The 21,800-nt window shown below is 37.8% G+C and overlaps 1 protein-coding gene across 2 annotated transcripts; it reads right to left on the reverse strand.

The window, feature by feature from the left end:
- Positions 1-9,163: 9,163 nt before the first annotated feature.
- LOC132092778 (gamma-aminobutyric acid receptor subunit rho-1-like) lies at positions 9,164-19,753 on the reverse strand. 2 transcript variants are annotated; one of them, XM_059499168.1, is made up of 10 exons: positions 19,444-19,753; positions 18,668-18,718; positions 18,176-18,282; positions 15,465-15,532; positions 14,958-15,181; positions 12,007-12,089; positions 11,780-11,920; positions 10,441-10,593; positions 10,115-10,311; positions 9,164-9,738 (listed from the first exon to the last, which is right to left on the reverse strand). In XM_059499168.1, exons 1-10 carry the CDS (start codon positions 19,539-19,541, stop codon positions 9,442-9,444), a joined length of 1,419 nt encoding a protein of 472 aa, XP_059355151.1. In that variant the 5' UTR covers positions 19,542-19,753; the 3' UTR covers positions 9,164-9,441. The 2 variants fall into 2 exon arrangements, with proteins under 2 accessions (XP_059355151.1, XP_059355150.1); XM_059499167.1 differs by having other exon boundaries at positions 9,164-9,741.
- Between the last annotated feature and the right edge of the window lie 2,047 nt (positions 19,754-21,800).

A 21,800-nucleotide genomic window follows, 5' to 3' on the forward strand; every position in this document is an offset into this window, starting at 1 on the left:
CAGACTTTATTAAAGAGTTTGGTGATTTTACATCCGAGTTAGTTCTGGCTGCAGATAAAGTTTTAATAGTTGGTGATTTTAATATCCATGTTGATAATGAAAACGATGCATTGGGATCAGCATTTATAGACATTCTGAACTCTATTGCTGTTAGACAACACGTTTCAGGACCTACTCCTTGTCGAAATCATACTCTAGATTTAATACTGTCACATGGAATTGATGTTGATGGTGTTGAAATTATTCAGCCAAGTGATGATATCTCAGATCATTATTTAGTTCTGTGCAAACTTCATAAAGCTATAACTGTAAATTCTACTCCTTGTTACAAGTATGGAAGAACCATCACTTCTACCACAAAAGACTGCTTTGTAAGTTATCTTCCTGATGTATCCAAATTCCTCAGCATACCATTCAGCCGTCAGCTACAGTGTCGCATCAGACAGTGCACTATAGATCACCTGAGGAACAGTTCCACTCATTCTCTACTATAGGAGAGGAAGAATTGTATAAACTTGTTAAAGAGTAACTAAACCCTAAATCAACTTTTTTTAGTTAATGATCTGTAACAATGGGGCTTTATTAGTGCTGTTCATTGACTCGAGTAACTTTTTTGACATTTGAGTTTAAAGTATTTTAATTCTACAAAATATGGTGTAAAAACATCTGAGTTCTGCCCTCTTATGTTTGAACGGTGGCTACTGCAGTTGATTTTTCAGATTCAGCACCCAAGGACGACTTTCTGGAAAACAGCCAGGGAAGCCTAGACAACATATCACAGCCACCGGAAACACCAGAGACACAGCCCATCTCACCAGACACATTATCCCTCTCTCCAGCATCTCCACTTGTGTGCTTCTCACAGAAGATGGAGGAATTGGTGTATGCTGGGACTAAACTCTCTCACTCATTCACTGCAAGCCCTCAGATATCAACAAAAAAATGGCGGGCCCCCCAGCCACCAAAGCCCGTGGGCCCTGCTCCTGCGAGATCTCTCCGACCGCTGCCACAACACCAGGGCCCAAATCCTCTATCTGCTGAAAGTGAACCAAAAACAACTGATAGCAGCTCTCAGTGATATGTGTCGGGTCCCTGCTATAATAGCAGCAACATTCACAAATGTTTACAGAGCAAGCGGGAACCCAGTGTGCCTGTAGCTTTCTCTATTTCAGTTTTATCACATGCTAGAAAGTCTAAGGCCTTCTCAAACTCATCTAATCTGCGGCCTATTATGCATCAAACTAAGATTGATGTGAAGACACAAAGCACTACCATCAAGTTAGCATTTTTAAACATTCGCTCACAAAAAAATAAATCATTTCTAATCAATGACTTTAAAACCACAAACAATCTGGATTTTATGTTTCTAAATGAAACATGGCTAGAAGACAGCTGCAGTGCAACAATCCTAAATGAAGCAGCCCCTCCTAACTTCACTTACATGAGTGTTTGCAGGACTGTTAGGAGAGGTGGGGGTGTAGCTGCTCTATTTAAAGATGTCTATTATAGCAAGCAAGTGTCATTTGGTCAGTACTTGTCTTTTGAATATCTAGGGATTGTGCTGAAAGGTGCTCCACGCATTCTGTTTATTATGATTTACAGGCCTCCAAAACACTCTTCAGCCTTTGTTGAAGAGGTCACAGAAATGTTATCAATGATTTCCTCAGAGTTTGACTGTTTTGCTATTGCAGGGGATTTTAATATTCACATAGATAATGCAGAAAACAAAACTACAAAAGAAATGATAACGATTCTAAACACGTTTTGACCTGATTCAGCATGTGCATGGACCCACACACAAAGGTGGACACACTCTAGACTTAATCATCAGTAGGGGTCTAAACATTTCATCCATTGTTATTAAGGACATAGCACTATCTGATCACTTCTGTATTTTCTTTGATATATTGATCTCTGCTATCACTGAATCTAGATCTGTCTCTGTCAGAAGGAGATGCATTAACGAGAACACAAGTGTACTATTTATGGAGGCTATATCTTTAACACCAAGCATTTCTGCAGACTCTGTTGATATTCTCCTTGATTCCTTCAACTCAAAAGTTAAGAATGTTATTGATGATATTGCTCCAATGATAGAAAAGAGACAGACAGAAATCAGTTTGGAGAAGATCAACAGCAGTTCAGACGATGAAAAGACGAGCGGATCTGGCGGAAGACAAAACTTGAAATTCACTATAGCATCTATAAAGACAGCCTTCATGCTTTTAATGTGAAACTAGCCACAGCTAGACAGAATTTCTTCTCAAACCTTATAAACAGTAACTTAAATAACACTCGTACTCTTTTTGCCACTGTTGAGAGACTGACAAACCCCCCAAGTCAGATTCGCAGTGAAATGCTCTCAGACAGCAAATGCAATGACTTTGCATCCTTCCTTTCTGAGAAGATTATCAATATCAGGAAGGCGATTAGCATATCCTCAAGTAATGCAGAGGTCAGACAGATTCGGCCACAATATCAAAAAGATGTATGTCTATTTTTGAAGCAATTGATAGCAAAATTCTGGAAGACATAGTGCAGCACCTAAAATCATCAACCTGCTGTCTTGACACACTTCCCACATCTTTTTTTCAAAAGTGTGCTAAACTGTTTAAAAAGCAGATCTCTTAGAAGTGGTGAACGCCTCACTTCTTTCTGTGAAATTTCCAAACTCCCTGAAAACAGCAGCAAAACAGCCCCTCCTGAAAAAGAGCAATCTTGATAACACCATTTTGAGTAAATTTTAGACCAATATCTAATCTTCCTTTTATAGGCAAAATTATAGAAAAGGTAGTTTTTAATCAGCTGAACAAATACTTAAACTCAAATGGATCCCTGGACAATTTTCAATCTGGTTTTCGATTGCATCACAGCACAGAGACAGCACTCATTAAGATAATAAATGATATTCGCTTAAATTGTGATTCTGGCAAAATATTGGTGCTGGTATTGCTAGATCTCAGTGCTGCGTTTGACACTGTCGATCATAACATACTACTAGAGAGACTGGAAAACTGGGTCGGGCTTTCTGGGATGGAACTCAAATGGTTCAGGTCATACTTAGAAGGGAGAGGTTATTATGTGAGTCTAGGAGAGCATAAGTCTAAGTGGACGTCCATGACATGCGGAGTCCCACAAGGCTCAATTCTTGCACCGCTCTTGTTCAGCCTGTATATGCTTCCCCTAAGTTAAATAATGAGAAAGAACCAAATTGCCTATCACAGCTATGCTGATGATACCCAGATTTACCTAGCCTTATCTCCAAATGACTACAGCCCCATTGACTCCCTCTGCCAATGCATTGATGAAATTAATAGTTGGATGTACCAGAACTTTCTTCATTTAAACAAGGAAAAACTGAAGTCATTGCATTTGGAAACAAAGATGAAGTTTTCAAGGTGAATGCATACCTTGACTCTAGGGGTCAAACAACTAAATATCAAGTCAGGAATCCTAGTGTAATTCTGGAGACAGACCTTAGTTTCAATAGTAATGTCAAAGCAGTAACTAAATCAGCATATTATCATTTATTAAACATTACAATTAGATGTTTTGTTTCCAGCCAAGACTCCGAGAAACTTGTTCATGTCTTCATCACTATTCATGACTATTGTAATGGGCTCCTCACCAGCCTTTCCAAAAAGACCATTAGACAGCTGCAGCTCATCCAGAACGCTGCTGCCAGGATTCTGACTAGAACCAGAAAATCTGAGCATATCACACCAGTCCTCAGGTCCTTACACTGGCTTCCAGTTACATTTAGGATTGATTTTAAAGTACTTTTAATCATATATAAGTCACTAAATGACCTAGGACCGAAATATAATGCAGATATGCTCACTGACTATAAACCTAACAGAGCACTCAGATCATTAGGATAGAGTCAGTTAGAAATACCAAGGGTTCACACAAAACAAGGGGAATCTGCCTAATCTGCCACAGTTGGAATCAACTTCCAGAAGAGAACAGATGTGCTAAAACACTGGTCACATTTAAATCTAGACTTAAAACTCATCTGTTTAGCTGTGCATTTCTTGAATGAGCGCTGTGCAATGTCCTGCAATGATTGCACTGTATTTTCACAGTTTATTTTAATGTAAAACCATTTTCTGTTTCTGTTTTTAAATAAATAAGTACATTTTTAAATAATTTTAAAAGTTTAATTAAACTTTTGTTGAATTACCATTGTGTACGATTACCATTTAGTTGAATTACCATTGTGTACGAAATGTGCTATATAAATAAACTTGCCTTACCTTGAAGTGAAGTGATGCATTGCTGCACTGGCCTGGTGGAATATTACACTGATTAAATTAATTCTGTTTGATTTGTAACAGTGTTGGAGGAAATTACTTTTAAAAGTAATGCATTACAACACTGCTTAACTACCTAAAAAGTAACTAATTATTGTCACGGCGCGGTAGAGACGGCGCCGTGGAAAGAACAAGGTCAGGGTCCAAGATGCAGGGAAGATTAATTTTAATAAGAATGAAACAAAAAGGCCAACACGGCAAAAACAAAACCGAAACGAATCACAGGGACAAGCCAAAATACAAGCACGAGTAACACACATAATCACAAATGACATTACAATATAGCCAGGCAGAGTAGTGGGTGAGACCAGAATATATATTCGTGAACAAATGGGGAACAGCTGTGTGTGTGTAAGTGAGTGAGTGGATGCAACAGGTGTACAGAGTGAACCAGGTGTATAGTGTCCAGGTCCGTGTGCTGGAGGGGGACCTGGGGACTGAGGCAGAGCCGGTGGGGTGGGAACCCATGGCAGAACCAGGATTGTGAGCGGACACCTTCACCTCTGGTGCTTCTCGAGCAGTCACCGCCACCTCTGGCTCCTCGGGGGACTCGTCCGCGGCACCCGCAGCCTCCTCGGTGAACTCATCCGCGGCACCCGCAGCCTCCTCGGGGAACTTGTCTGCGGCACCCGCAGCCTCCTCGGGGAACTCGTCCGCGGCATCCGCAGCCTCCTCGGGGGACTCGTCCGTGGCACCCGCAGCCTCCTCGGGGAACTCGTCCGTGGCACCCGCAGCCTCCTCGGGGGACTCGCCCGCGGCACCCGCAGCCTCCTCTGGGAACTCGTCCGCGGCACCCGCAGCCTCCTCGGGGGAATCGTCCGCGGCACCCGCAGCCTCCTGGGGGGACTCGTCCGCGGCAGCCGCAGCCTCCTCGGGAGCGGCACCCACCACCGCCTCCTCGGGGGACTCGTGGGCAGCACCCACCGCCGCCTCCTCGGGGGACTCGTGTGCGGCACCTGCCGCCGCCTCCTCGGGGGACTGACACCCTGACGGCTGAGCCACTCAACTGGAGATCCAGGTCGATATAACTCTCCAGCATCTCGTCGGGGTGCCAAAATGGCATGAGAGACTTGAATGGCTCGGCTAGTCCTCCCCAGAAGAAGACCATTAGACAGGTCTTCTCTGTCGCTGACAGCCGAGCCGCCCCCATGAAGTCCCAAGCATAATCCTTGATACTCCGAGCTCCCTGGCGGACATCGAGGATCCTCCCCGCTGGACCCATATCTGCTGGCTATATTCTGTCACGGTGCATGCAAAGAACAAGGTCAGGGTCCAAGATGCAGGGAAGATTAATTTTAATAAGAATGAAACAAAAAGGCCAACACGGCAAAAACAAAACCGAAACGAATCACAGGGACAAGCCGAAATACAAGCACGAGTAACACACGTAATCACAAATGACATTACAATATAGCCAGGCAGAGTAGTGGGTGAGACCAGAATGTATGCTCGTGAACAAATGGGGAACAGCTGTGTGTGTGTAAGTGAGTGAGTGGATGCAACAGGTGTACAGAGTGAACCAGGTGTATAGTGTTACGGTGAATGAGTCCGGGAGATGGGGAAGTGGCGCCCTCTGGTGGTGAGAGGGAGGAACACCGGGTCCGGACTCATGACAATTACGTTACTTAGTAACTTTTTAAGGAAAGTAATGCAAATTAACAGTAAATTAACAAATAACCAGACGCCACCTGATTAAACCTCGTTATCTTTAGGTCACGTCCCAAAACCATTCAGGCTGGTGGTTATTAAGCCTCTTATTAAGAAACAACTAGATCCTAGTGAACTGGCAAATTATAGGCCCATTTCAAATCTTCCATTTATGTCTAAAATGTTTAAAAATGTTGTGTCTGCTCAATTGAGCTCCTCCCTGCAAAAATTGATCTGTATGAAGAATTTCCGTCAGGTTTCACTCCCCACAATAGCACAGAAACTGCACTTGCTAAATTTACAAATGACTTGCTTCTTGCTTCAGATCAAGGCTGCATCTCATTGCTAGTTTTACTTGATCTTAGTGCTGCGTTCAACACCATAGATCATGACATACTCATAGATCGATTACAAAACTATACAGGTATTCAAGGGCAGGCTCTAAGATGGTTTAGATCCTACCTGTCCGATCGCTACCATTTTGTATATTTAAATGGGGAGTCATCTCATTTATCAACAGTAAAATATGGAGTGCCACAAGGATCCGTCCTAGGTCCCCTTCTATTTTCAATATACATGTTGCCCCTTGGTAAAAATATATTGGCTACCTATTAAGTTCCGTATCAGTTGCAAATGATCATTACTTACCTATAAGGTCCTAAATAGTTTAGCTCCTGCGTACCTAACTAGCTTTATACCACGCTACAATCCATCAGGCTCCCTAAGGACACAAAATGCTGGACTTTTGGTAGTTCCTAGGATAGCAAAGTCATCTAAAGGAGGTAGAGCTTTTTCACATTTGGCTCCCAAACTCTGGAATAGCCTTCCTGATAATGTTCGGGGTTCAGACACACTCTCTCTGTTTAAATATAGATTAAAAACACATCTCTTGTGCCAAGCATTCGAGAATAATGCATCTCATAATTTGTGACTGCAGTAGTATCTGATCAAATGCGCATTATTATTATTTAGCTTGGGTAAAACTAATTAATTTTACTTTGTTGGAACAGCAGCTACACTAATGATGTTTCTATTTGTCTCTCTGTTTTGTCACGGATTTACATCCCGTGGTAACTAGGATTTACACAAGCTCCAGTTTGGATCCAGAACACCTGAGAAGAGATGATGCTGACCCTCAGAGGACCCCAGATGATGCTAACCCTGAAAAAACATACATAACTAACAAATATTGCTACTTACTATGCAATCACATAATATTTGGTGTTATTTATTGTTAGTAGTGTTGTATTGTCTTGTATTATTATTATTATTATTTTATTCCTGTCATTTGCACATAAACTGATCACCACTTATAAGCTACTACTAAATATTGTAGAAACTTAATTTTCTTTAAAGTTGCTTTGTAAGGATTTCTATCGTAAAAAGCGCTATACAAATAAACTTAACTTGAATTGAATTGAATATTTATAGCAAATGTAAAAGCCCTTTTACACCAAAAAGTGTAATGAATAAACTTCAGGCTGAAGGAAAAGTAAATTTATGTCTGTACAGTACAATACAGGAGAAGAAGGTTTAACTTCAGCAATAAAACCAAAAAAGTCACTGAAGCACAATTGTTAGTTTATGTAAAGTCATTTTTGCTTATTAGTATGGTTGAACTGGATCATCAAAGGTCAGCAGCAAAGACATTAGTTAATAAAATGGGATTAGATACATTTGTGTTAACACATTTAATTATTGCACGTTTGTGTAATATTCTGAGTTTGCATTTCACCATTTTAATTCATTTTAATGAATACTCCCGGGGCCTGGCTCACTTCTTCCGCTGCGGGTGCACCCAGGGTCTGTGGTGTCCCAGAGCCGGAGTGAATAACACCATCTTTATTAATTTAGGCCAGACAAGAACTGGTCCCTTAGCCTTAGACTTGGTTTACCCATTTCTGTCATCTAGTGGAGTCACCTTTGACACTATAAATATTCAGTATTATTAATATTAATTTGTTAATATTAATTTGACTGCACTGAACTGCATTAAGCTGAATAATGATGCTGATGACTTCTGTAGAGCTTCTTTATAGCAGAATTGGAGTTTCAGTCATATCTAAAGAAAGTTTGCATCATTTATTGTTATTTTTCTGTTTGTTGCTGTGAAGCTGTTTTGAGACAATCTGTATTGTATAAATAAAGGTGAGATAATTTGACTTGTGTTCTCCACTTGCCAATTAAAAATGTAAGCTTTAAAAAATAAGAGAATCCACTGTTTCACTTGAAAATTTGGTCAGGAAAAACTTTATTTTCCAAAAACAAAAACTCAGGAGATACAAGAAAAACATCAACCAAAAGTTAATTTAATGTATAATAATGTATTGTATCAATGTCTTCATCCATAATGCATCAATATATTCATAAAAATAAATAATCTCAATAGTTGTTTGAAGAACAAATGAAATGTTTCCTCTAAATTATTCCTGAAAATGAGTTCTAATGAACTGACTGTCTTCTCCAGTGACATGTCACTTTGGAAACGTACACTCTCACGCTCTCAGACACTGGTGTATTTATTGTGGAATCATATGGAACTTTATTAAATTCCAAAGTCTGAAATCTTTTATTACTACTAAGTAATGGCTTTTCAGTTAAGTCACAATTTTCACTTTTATATATATATATATATATATATATATATATATATATATATATATATATATATAACATTTTCTAGTTTCTTGTAGTGGTTCTGAGGTCTTAAAAATGTAATTAAAAGTACAAATAGTCCATGTAGTCTGTAAAATAGAATGCACTCAGTTACATGCAATTTTAATACAATTATTTTTTTTAAAAGTGGGTTTAGATGGAGTTCAATGTGTTACACTACACATTTCAAGATATTTTGACAAATGATCAGATCATGACACATGATGCCAATATAGTGCATTAACACAAATAAGCAAAACATACTGTATTTTATGCTGTATCTTGTGCCTTTATGCTTAAATGTTGAACATCTATTATTTTAAGCAACAAAACTAAACGAATGAATAAATAAATAAACATGCACTTTGTTCCACATAAACATTACAGATTTAGAGGACAAATGGAAATGTCTTTTTCCATCATACCTGATTTGCAGTATTTTCAATGTTCCCAAGAGATAAAAAAAGAATCCCACAGTAAATAATACTGTAATAATAACAATATTTTGTATAATATATTCAAAGTTCATGGACACATTTTACTTGCTATCTGAATAGGCAATTTAATATTTATTGACAAAATCAATATTCTTTGCTACTCAGCCTAAAGACTAAAATATGCAAGAAAAAATACAACAATCTTCTCTCGAGGAGAGGAAACTAGTGCATCATGGCAACTGCACACATACAGTCTCATGTATTTGTTTATTGTCGAGAGGCTACAATTGATTCCATGTTTCAAGTGTAATAAAAAAGAAACAGTTTTTCATAGTTAACCTGTATTCCCAAGACTTTCTCAAATGTCCTATAATGTAAAGGAGCAGCAGTCATTGTGAGTAGATGGACCAGTATATGATGTTGAAGAGAGTATAGGCTCCAGGGAAGATGACCCGTGAGTATTTGTCTATGGCATGAGTGTCTATAAATAAGCTGCTGCTGGAGCTTACAGCAGGTCTTTGAGCTCCCTGCTCATTATCCAGGACCAGATGAACCAGGAACTGCTCCTGTTTGTCTCCGTTCAGCTCCGACATGCCGTAGTTCCCTGTGGTCATCATGTCCATGTCGCTGTAGCTGCTGCTCATCATCATCTGACCAGGATGGGTCATCCCACACATACACGGCAACTGCTGGATCACACAATCACACATTGCATGCTCGGAATTTAAAGCACATTAATCAGATAACACAAAAAACCTGTCATTTTCCTGCTAAAGTGCATATAATACATTCAAGTTCTCACTCACTCATTTTTAGGCTCTGCTAGAATACATAACATGATTTCAAGTACAATTTTTTTTTAATATATGTACATAAATTACACATAGGATCATTCTTATAAACTTAGAATTTATCTTAAAACTTAAGAATTTCTTAAATCCCAGCTTAATTAAATACTAGTACAGTGTCTACATTCTTTATGGCCTTGCTAAAATGGTGTATTAACCACCACACAAGTACAAGTACATTTTAATAAATTATAACTAAACGCTTTTGGCTTACCCTGCTGCTAAGCGTCCTCTCTTTGCGCTCCTGTAGAGTGGACAGGTAATTGACAGCGGCGTACTCGATCACAGACAGGAAGACAAAGACGAAGCTGACCCAAAGGTAAATGTCCACAGCTTTGATGTAGGAGACTCTGGGCATGGAGGCGTTCACTCCAGTGATGATGGTGGACATGGTGAGCACCGTCGTGATGCCTACATAAGATCAGTTTATTCAAAAGTGCAGAACGCAAAACGTGCATGTTTTATGAAATGTTACAATGACACATGCTGCAGTGGTTTGCAGCAAGATGCAATTAACGTGATTCAGCTGAAACATCTCACCCAGAGGAACCCGAGCAGGAACAGCTCTCCGGTCGATCCAGAAGGACACCCATGACAGCATGACCATCAGAGTGGCAGGAAAGTAGGTCTGAAGCAGGAAGAAGAAGATATGACGACGCAGAGTGAAGTTGATGTAAAGACGATTGTACCAACCTGCAGAGAAGATAGAAGAGAAAAATGTCAGTTTCAGTCATTATACAACACCACTGATGAAGAAGTACAGGGTTCCTGGAGCCAACACTATCAAAACATAGCTAGTTCTGATATGGTTAATTATGGTAGGAGCTAAACTCTCTGGTTTTTATTATTTTTATTTAGTCTCTAGTATCTATCTATAGACATGCTAAATATCTGGACATGTTGGGGACTCACAGTCCTGCAGTGTGAAATGTGTTTTGACAGGATATGACATCGGCGACGACCTACAGCCAATGAGAGAACAGATACAGGGCAAGGAAACGTTCAGTGAGAGGAGTCATAATAGATCTGCATCAGTAAGCCACCATTCATATTCCTTTTTCTTTTTACTGCAAATTAGTGTACAGGCCACTTGGATCGCAAGCTGTTTTGCTGACTCCTGTTTTTGACAGCGCAATCTTTTTCGCATGATTATTTCCCGTATCAGTTTTTGTGTGTGTTTGGTTGTGAAACATAGTTTGTAGACCAGACCGAGTTGTCAGCGGTTGTGCAGTGTGAACCCGGAGTTTAGCTCTTACACACACACCTGAAAGTGTCTAGTAATCCTAAAGAGTTTGATTAGCTGATTCAGGTTTATTTACTTAGAGCTAAACTCTGCAGGATATGGATTGGACATCCCTGGAGTAAGTGAAGAGAACACAACACATTCATTATGGTACTGTCAACTCTTTAATTACTATCATACTAACAATCATCTCAATCAATGCATCAGTTATTTACATGATTAATATTAGCTTGCAGCAAATGGAGGTTCTTGCTGACACAGCATAATCAACATCATGGAGTTTAGATTAATTTAAAGCTTTGGGAAAATTAAATACTGTGTGTATCCTGCATAAATTCTATCTAGATAACTTCCATATGTGTTTTACTTTTAGTTTACCTTGAACTAAGCTGTCTTTAACTGCCATTTGGCTGTTTTTGCATTGCATCAAAAATTCTAAGTTCTTTCATAAAGTTGTGTTTCCAAATAGTAATTTTTACAGATTTACAGTCTTTGCTAATCATGAATTACATGAGATGAATTACATGAGATGAATTACATGAGACAATATGAAGGATGGTAACGCCTGTCAGTGTAAAGATGGTCAGTACTGGTTTTGGTGGGGTTAGTGATGGACAGAGATGCGATCCTCGGTACCTGTGCTGCTGTAGAAAGCTAGTTTTGTGGTGGTGTGAAACTCCTGAATGAGGAACTGAGAAAGAGAGATCTTCTCATCCGTCTGCAGAGATTTGTTTCCTCTCTTCCAGTACAGCATGAGGTCGTCATCAGTATAGGCATCTGGAAATCAAATAAAGCCATACGTATCATCTCACAAAGACTGAAACACTAAATGTTTACGTCAGCTGTATTATGTTTAGACTCACAGCTCTCGATCTCCAGGGAGCACGTCTGGGTGTCCAGGGGAAAGTGAGAGAGATCCATATTGCACATCGCTGTGACTGTAACCCTGTTGTGAACAGAGCAACAGATTTTATTCCTTTTTATATAAATTATGATTACAGGGTTAATCATATGATTATGATTAAAATACTTTTACTATATTGCATGATTTAGAAGTACATTTTGATGTTTGCATTACACAATGAGCTCCACGTGTATGGCATTTCTGCCATATAAACTTGCTCAGTAGCTCAACCAGTACAGCACTGCAATTACAAGTATTTGGGTACAAGTCCTCTGAAACATGAGTCACAATATAAGAGCTCAAAGACTCGCTGAAGCAGGCTAAAATGGCAATTTAGCATTTTTTTGTTTTTAATTTTTTTTATCACGTTTGCTTTTGTTAAACACTATTAGTTTGGTTTAGTCTAGTGCTTAGGTTGTATTCAATAGGACATTAATCTTTAGTGGCAATTGCAGGATTGCTACAATACAAACAACAGTATAATATCTGTTTTGGATAAAACAGACACAATTTAAGCACCAATCACAAGACATTTCACTATAAAAGTGTTATGAAATATGCAAGAAGCAGAAAAAAAAGAGATAAAAGTTCATAAAAAGACATTAACATGATTACATTAAATCCACAGTCAGTTACACCCACACACCTGGATGGAGCTGCATGATCAAAAGCACTTGACATTAATTGCTTCCATCAAGCAGAACCCCACAAAAGTGGGTCTTAAATGAAAGATCGGCAACTTGTCATTATTTATCTGTCTGATCCAAGGAAGTAGCTCCCATTGCACACGTCCTGACACTGTAAGCCCTGGATTTCCCTCCTGTTTTTTCCCTTTAGCAACCTTCTGTTCCTACTCCTCACTTTCCCTCACCTGTATATTCTTCAGTAGCCTACAGAATGCCACTGTAATGCCATTTAAAACATCTGTGTGTGCCTCATTCACTTCCATGCTACAGAGAGTGTAGAATGCGGGCAGCTTTAATGAAGGTAGACCAGGGATGTCAAACTCAATTCCTGGAGGGCCAGAGCCCTGCAGAGTTTAGATTCAACCCTAATTAAACACATCTGATCCAACTAATCAAGTCCCTCAGGCTTATTTGAAAACTACATGGTATGTGTTTAGGAGCAGGGTTGGAACAAAACTCAGCAGGGCTCTGTTCCTCCAGGAATTGAGTTTGACACCCCTGAGGTAGATCAAGCTTCTCATTACCTCCATCATCTAACTCTTGCAGACCAAGCCTCTATGTCGACATGTAGGAAATATTTCCAAAGTTTGACATTTTAATTATTTTTTAACTGATGATTTGTGCTCACAAAAAAAAATGATTATAGTTTGTCACTTGCTTAATATGGAAAGTTATATTTTCTTTTCACAGCATCATGCTGAGGAGGATGAACATGACCCTACTAATCTTTTCAGAGGGATTTATATATGAGAAACCCGAAACAAGAAAAACTGAGCCAGAGTGTTACTGAAATTTGTATGGAATAAGTTACTGTCTATACAGTCTAAAAACACATATTCTAGAAAATGTTATGACAGTTTAACCTCAACTATCAGCTTCCAAGTCCAAATTATTTCATGTACTACACAGAGATACATCTATAATGAAACACCTGATAATCCAGCATCTCTGAAAGAAACCATTGCGGAACTGATTTGTGGACATGAAGAGAAATTATTCATCATTTAAAAACTGCAGTCCTGGTGTCTTGGATGTTGTTGAGACAAACACACACAACACACAGCTAAAAAGATTTTGGAGAGAAATTTGGAGAAAAACGCAAGAAAAAAGATCAGTGTTTCAGGCAAAATCTCCATTTAGCTTTGAACAAAGCAATATGAATAAACAGGCTCTCTGCATTGCTGTCAAGGTTTCCAAACCCATATCTGCATTCACCAAATAACCAGTTTCAGATCAGCTGGCCAAGAAACAGAAAGACTTGTCCCTCCCAGACCAAATGCTTACGATATGGTGGTTTGTGAAGCAGCTGCAGGCTGTGTATGCTGTGCACAAAATCAAGTTCCCAACGCAGGTTCTGGAGGAGCTTAATCATCCAGTCCTGTCAATCACCGTTATGACCATATATAAGCAGCAGCCATCCCTCCGTTCCAGCGACAGTTCTTCCGGCATCCCTCCACCTCCCCTTCTCCTCATCTAATTCCTTCTCTTCTTCCATCACACTGTACAATTATCTGGCCATCTGGCCTTGGATAAAAGGGAAGATTCTAGATGAAATGGTTGATAGGGTTTAGGGAGAAGATAGCCTTGACACAACAGATTGACTTATAGATTGTAAGTCGACGTGTACATTGAAGAATAAAGTCATTCTGTCCAGCAGACTGGGTGTGGGACGTTTCTGAGATTAAAATTCACCAACGAGCCAGCTTTGTGTCTGAATCTACATGTGGCTTGCAATAATCCCACAGATTCCCACATATTAATCCACACGTTCACTCATCTAAAGCAGAAACTAGGATCCGCACCTCTTAGAGATGACAGATCTTGGTCAAAAAAAAAAAAAAAACAACAACAAAAAAAAAAACCTAATGGCAAACATGGAAATCATAAATGACAGGAAAAATAAATGCTGGTTCACATCAAAGAAGTTTGATGGAAAAACAAGATGTTTTTGTTTATTGAGCAACTCTGATGAGTCTCTCTCACTGATTAGGTTTAGACTCAGCAATGTCAAACATCTACGGCAAAGCCGGACGTAACATAACTCTTCTGATGGCTGGCAATCTGTTTCTCGAGCTTTGATCGGGATTAACTTGAGTGCTTCTGCAGTTCGGAGAGGTCAGTTGTTAAATACAAAAAGAAAACCAAAGCCTGAATCAGAGCCTGTCAGAGCTTTGTGGTAAGATCTTCACAATATATATGCATGTGAGTCATTTGTGACACTTACCTCAAGCTGTAGAGCACTTTACCATCAGGATGCACTCGGAGCATGACGTTCTCTGTGGTGGTGTCATGGATGAAGGATCGTTTGGAATGGACAAAAAATATGTCAGGTACCCAGATTTTCTTCACCAGCCGGCCATCAAAGGTCATGCTCTGGTTGGTGTTGCTGGGAAAGGATAATCGCTCGTCCTTCCAGTAATGTCTCAGGTACAGGGTCATGGTGAAGTCCTGTAGCATACAATCCAATTAGCCAGGCATATTAACAACTGATTCTAAACAGTCTAAACAGCAGCCTCATTTCTATCCCAAGAGCCCTCTATAAGAAAAAACGGTCTGTCAACACATCTAGGGTGCTTGAAAAGGTTACTGAGAGCTGAATTAGAGCTTTTGTCCTAATCCAAATCCTGTGGCGCAATCTCAGAGTGGAAAACATCATGATAGTCATGAATCATTCATGATGCACTCTGAAATTTGTAAGCCATGTTTTAAATGACACGTGTCAGTTTCCTACCATATCTACTTCAGAGATGGTGTCCAGACTCTCAAGCTGAACATCAACACCCACAGGTATCGCAGGCCCTGAAATGAAGCAAAAATGAGCTTTACTGTTTTATAATGTACTCATTAAAAAATAAAAAAGAAGATGTCACAACCAGTGGTCAGACTGGTATTTGGAACATGTTTTTAGTCCAAGGTGTTCTAGTGCTACCCCATGCCATAATACCAATGCAGGATGATCAAGGTCTACAACAAGGATGGTTACACCTAGAGGGCACCTTCCAGCAGAGTTAAGCTCCAGCCTTATATAACACCAGCTGATCAAGGTCTTCAGGATCACTACAAAGTTATGTTGGAGCAAGTTTGTGCTAAACTCTGCAGGACAGTGGCCCTCCAGGATAAGACTGAACACCACTGGGGTTCAGGGTTAACCTGGGCTCCACCAGCTGCTGGTCCATCTGATCAATCATCTGGATCAACTTGGAGCAGCTGAACACATTGACTACCATATGGAATCACGTTACAATATGGATATTAACAAATATCCAGAATCTACTATATGACATGTAATATAAAGATGAATGATCATAGCCCACAAGAATAGACTTAAAAGTGCTAAAAAACACCTTCACTTAAAAGTGTAATAATCTAGTATGGCAAGATAAAGTGGAATGGTACACTGTTAGCAGTTGATGTAATTTTTACAATAAATTTTACAACTGCATTGTATTCATGTTTTATTGTAAATGCAAATGCAAGATGGGAAATTGATGGACAGTCTTGTAATATTATTGTAAATACACCGTAGATTTTACAGCCACCGCATGGCATTATGGGATAGTATTAAAATTGGTAGTTTCCCAGCTAACATAATTTTGTTATTCTCCAAGAGCATTCTCCAAATATCGAGTGTTGATTCAGGGAACATAAAAAAGTTTTCTTTACATTAGAGGAACGTTTTTTAAAATGTATGAAGTTCTTTCAACTTAAATTTGATTTAAAATTCAACATTCTAGGAACATTGATTTGTAACATTCCAAGAACATAAAAAGATCCAGTTTCCTTAATGTTAGTAGAATGTTATTTAAAGTTTAGTATGATGTTCCTGAAACATTCTTTCAATCATTCAAACACCTGCTGTGAAGAAGCACTGAAAGAAAGAGAAATAAGAACACAAACTACAACTTTCTACAGCCACAGCCTTAGATGAACTGAAGATAAAATACTTTAAATCTCAAAAGATCTGATGAAACAACTCAACAAAAATGTCTACAGAAGTTCTTATTGAGAATTAACAGAGGTTTAGATGTTGATGTTTTTTGTGTGATCACCATCATGGAGATTAGTGTTTGCTTCAGTTGTGGTCTTGACCCTTAAATTTTGTGGAGTTGCTTCTTTTGCAACAATTGCAGTTGTTTTCAGATAACATTTATGCATTGTTTTAAGTGGATTAACATGTCTGCTTTAACAATAGCTAAATAACTGCCTTAAAGTAGTTTTTAATAACTTTATGTATAACTAGTATATAAATGAATAGAAGCACTTTTGTCGTGTGGCAGGTGCCAAATGTTTAAGAATTTACACTTGTTGTTGTTATTAACTTTTTAAAACATGTGTCATGTAATTTATACACTCACAGTCATCAACATTTGGTATATGAAACACATCAGTGGTGACATGCTTCATGCCAGCATACAAAACACAATCTTGGCTCCCAGCATGCCTTGCTGCAGGTTTTTTTTTTTTTTTGATTGTCATCATTGTTGAGGATTGTATAACAACAATACAATATATAAAAAATATACATAAAAAATAAAAAACAATACATTACTTGTATATTATTTACTATAAATTCATGGCAATTAGTTGCCAGGAATTTCCTGTAAAATTACACGTTTTTAACAGTGTACATAAAACAAAACATGTGTCTTTGTGATTATAAGGTGATTCTTGTTGATCTGAATGTCCACTTAGAACATTTCATCAGTATTTCATATATATTTAAGTAAAAATTCTGTCATGTTCTAGTTTAGCACTCAGCAAGAAAAAACTTGGACGGAACTTTTGAAAGGCAGAAGAAATTATTCAAAACATGAAATGTCCTTTCTTCACTTTAGGACAACATTTTCATATAACCCTTAATCTGGTTTTGATCTGACCATAGTATTTACAGTTGGTGTGAACTTTAGTGAAGATACGAGCAGATAAGTGAATGCACGTGGCACAGAGCCACAGTAAATCAGTCTGATAATCTGGCATGAGCTTATGTAAAGCTGATTGCCTGTGATGTCAGTTTAAATCCTACATAAATCTGAGACTTGTGGTGTTTATTAAGATCTGCTAGTGTTTCGTACTGGTCACTAATGCACTAATGATAATCATAGGTTGCATATTAATGCATATGCACCACAAATAAAACCAATAAAGTAATGACATGAACAAGTTGAAATCAACAACAACATAAACTAACTGTTGATTTAGATTTAGAATAAATGTAACAATATTATTAAATGATTACATTTATTTATTAAGTAATTTATATGTTAGTATTTATACATTTTAAGATTTAAATAATTAAACTAGAATACATTTATATATTTCTTTAGACTACCCAGAAAATTTTTCTGCATAGACCATATTTTCTATCTCTAGGGGGCACAGAAACTCTTAAACATAGCTTTATATCTTTTGTTTTCGGGGCTCAAAGCATTCTTCTCATCTCACCTCCAAAGCCAGGCCTCATGGTGAAGTCGTGGTCATCTAACTTGAGGAGCTGTTCAGATTTCGTAACAGGAGCTTTTGTGACATCTGGACTTCTCATTAGTAAAGTGCTTTTTAAACAGAAATACACAAGTAAAAGAGGTCATGATAAACATAATTCCAATGCAAACAGAACCGTTTTTTTGCAGTGTGCTTAATGGATGTATTTGAAGCACAGAGAATCAAATATTTAAATTAATATACAAATCTATTTTTTTTTTAATAGTGAAATTTAAAAAGACTGCAAACCACTTCACTTTTGCACCACATATACAGTTGCTGTTGTATAATCACTTTTAATATATTATTAAGTTAATGTTCACTCATCCATCTAGAGGCTGCAACAATATTGGGAGATTGAAACTGAGACCTCTCAACAGATAATAGTAATATCTTGTAGATATTATATATAACTTAAAGGGTGAGCAAATGAAATGAAATGTATATTAGTGCTACCTGCCAGGTTTATGTGCTTCTCTCTGTGTTCTGGTGGTTTCTCGTTTGGATCTGACAAATGCAGGATATGACAATATTAGATATAAGAGCATAACAACAACAACAAATCAATTAGGCACTTTAATGATCATGCTGCAAAGATAAATAATTGAATACAATTTTTTTTAGATCGCTAATGAAATTTCTATTCTGCATACAACATGAAAAAAATCATGGTAACAATGTGAGTGAATAAAGCGAATTGTCTTTGTGTTTGTTACATCGCTTTTGTTTAATGAAGCTTGTTCTTTACGCTGACATTATGATTTTGAGAATGTTCCAAACATCAAGTATCTTGCGTGCTTTAGTTTAGCAGAAGCAAAGAAATCTGACCAATCAAGAGTCCACATCATCACAGATTTCACGACACAAATTCGTTTACAACTAATTAGAGACCTACAGGTAGGAACTGTTCACGTCATGCTTCGTTGTTCTAAACGTTCCAACAATCCTAAAACTTTTATGTTTTATTTATGTATTTTTGATAGAATGGCACAGTCTGCATGCTATAAAAATTTTTTACAGGCAAGTATATTTAATGTACATTTTGCACTTTCAAACTATTCGAAGTTTTTTTTAACACCTTTTAATTTCTTTTTTTTTTTTTTTTATCTGACAGAGAGTTGTTAATAAAACTAATATAATTCGTGCAACACATCCCATCTACCCTTCTTCCTTATTTCTTAATTTATTCCCATTTGGCATGAATAATTGTTGAACGCATGAGATGCACTCACCTGGTTTGGCTGCATGTCTGAAACACCTGTCCACGCAGCTGCAGCGCTCCGGTGGAGAAGAAGCACGCGCAGAGCATAAAGCAGACATCAGCGTGCATGATTCCCACATCAAACGACAGTCACGAGAATCCTGTTAGAAACTATTAAAACAGCACCGAAGAACACTTAAAGACGATCCATTGTCATGGTGCAGCCTGTGAGGACGTCCACTCTCTCGCGCTGCAGGCGTCCAGATGCGTTTAATCTGCATTAAAGTGAAGGTCAGATCTGCTGTTTTCTGCAGCCTCGCTTTCCCGCGTCCAGGAGGAGCTTTCGCAGGTTACAGAGAGAAACAGACATTTGCTGGCCGTGGCTATATTATGTAATGTTCCATGGGTATTACGTGTGATCTGAATTACACTTACATAATCGAGTGGTATAGTCACTCAGCATTGTTCTAATTTGTTCCGAATGGTTTTTCTGACCGAATTGTTTGTGGCGTTCAAACCTTTTATAATATATGGCGAGTATAAATCGAAAGGAGCCAGCCAAAATCAAATGTTTCTGATCCATCTACAGTATTGAAGTCCAGAGAGTTCAGAGCTGGAATCCAGGCGAAAAAAAAACTATTTTTATTTATTTACCTGTTTTACTCTTTTTATTGCTATTTAATTTATTGCTTTATTTAACTCATTAATTTATACTGTTATTCTAAAATGTGGAAAACAGTACAATTTTTTTTGTCCAAACTTTTCACTGGTTTAATGTTCATGGGGAATAAATACCTTATGGCCTTAAAATCTGATAGCTGTTAATAATTCATACCTTTCTCCTTTCACATTATTTCGCATCAGCATGACTGATGCCTCTGCAAAAGAGGTTAACATTTTCTACATAAGTTTGAAACAAATATCATTAAATTCCAAAATGTTTATATATATTGTTATAAAAATTTATAATTGTATGCATATTCAGTAAACATGCCATGACTGAAGAGATAGATGTAAAAAGGTGCATATACATTTATTCAAAGCTATCTTTATTCTTAAACACTTCAGAGATCATAAACTGTTTTTATGGCTATTTGGTACAATATATAGCTACATTTAACATGCTTCACGATTAATTGAACTTGTTTTCCTTGAGCATTCACATGCATTCCATGTGTATTTATGTGTCTCTTGTTTAAACACATTTGTTCTAATAGATCAACTGATAGATTTCTCCATTGATCAGTCCATTAAGAGTGCCCTGTGATTGTGCCATTGTCCAGGGCTGATGCTAATGCTTTGCTATTAAAGAGGGCAATTTGTTTGAATACAAATGTTCAAATCCTTGACCAGCAGTCATAAAAAAGTCCACCATGTAGCAAACACAGTGTCTTCTTGTAGTGACCTTTGGGTTAAAACTCAGACTGTTAGTATTGAATTATGTGATTTGTAAAGCAAATAATGTGCTTTCAGTTTTGCAGACTTTTGTTTTGGCATATGAATGAATAATATGAAGATGACTCTACTTAGTGTATAAGGAATTAAAAAAAAACACTAAGAAAGATTATTAATAAATACAAAGTTTAAATTAAAGATATTTTTGTTTTGAATAAAGGTTTGATGTTTGTATAACTAAGCCAATGGCATTGTGAGACCAGTATATACATTCAGTTGAGACTCAAGCTATTCTTTACATAACGTACCCAGTGTAAAGGCTTGAGCTGCTTGATTTGAGTTTCAAGGGTTTATTAATCAAATGCACATCAAGCAGCATGTTACAATAATCACTGGCAATTGAATATACTTCCCATAAGAGTCATAGAGAAAACAAACTAAGGTAAAAAAAGGTTATAAATGGAATGTTTGTAAAACAACAGCAAGTAAAAAACCCTCATTCTGACAAGCTTTGATTTTTAGATTTGGAAAACATCTTGTTTTAATTGTTTGATAGTTCTGTCCTTCTGATCAGGTTCAGTGCTGTCCCTTGATTTGGACACCAGGTCAGAGATAATGGCAGGATCCTTTTACTTATCTTGTTTATTATGTTCAGTGTATTATTGTTCTTGATTATTGTTCTATTGTTCTTGTCTGGTTTCGGTTCTGTGTGTCAGAATCCTAGCTTCATGATATCTAGCTTGTTGTGTTCTAAATTTTCTCTACCACAGGCCATTTCCAGATAATTTGGCTGTAGTCTGGGCCCTGTTGTATTTTTGAACAATTTCAGTTTTGTTTAACGAAGAGTTTGATTTCAGACAGCCTGTGGTTGGGTTCTGTTATCAATCATATGTGGATAACATTAATGTTCAAATTCCATTACTTGGATGTCATTTTGACTAGATGTATTGATGCAGTCTACAACTGCAATAAGTGATGTTGATGTAGCTAGAC

The sequence above is a fragment of the Carassius carassius genome, chromosome 18 (genome assembly GCF_963082965.1).
Source record: "Carassius carassius chromosome 18, fCarCar2.1, whole genome shotgun sequence".
NCBI lineage: Eukaryota > Metazoa > Chordata > Actinopteri > Cypriniformes > Cyprinidae > Carassius > Carassius carassius.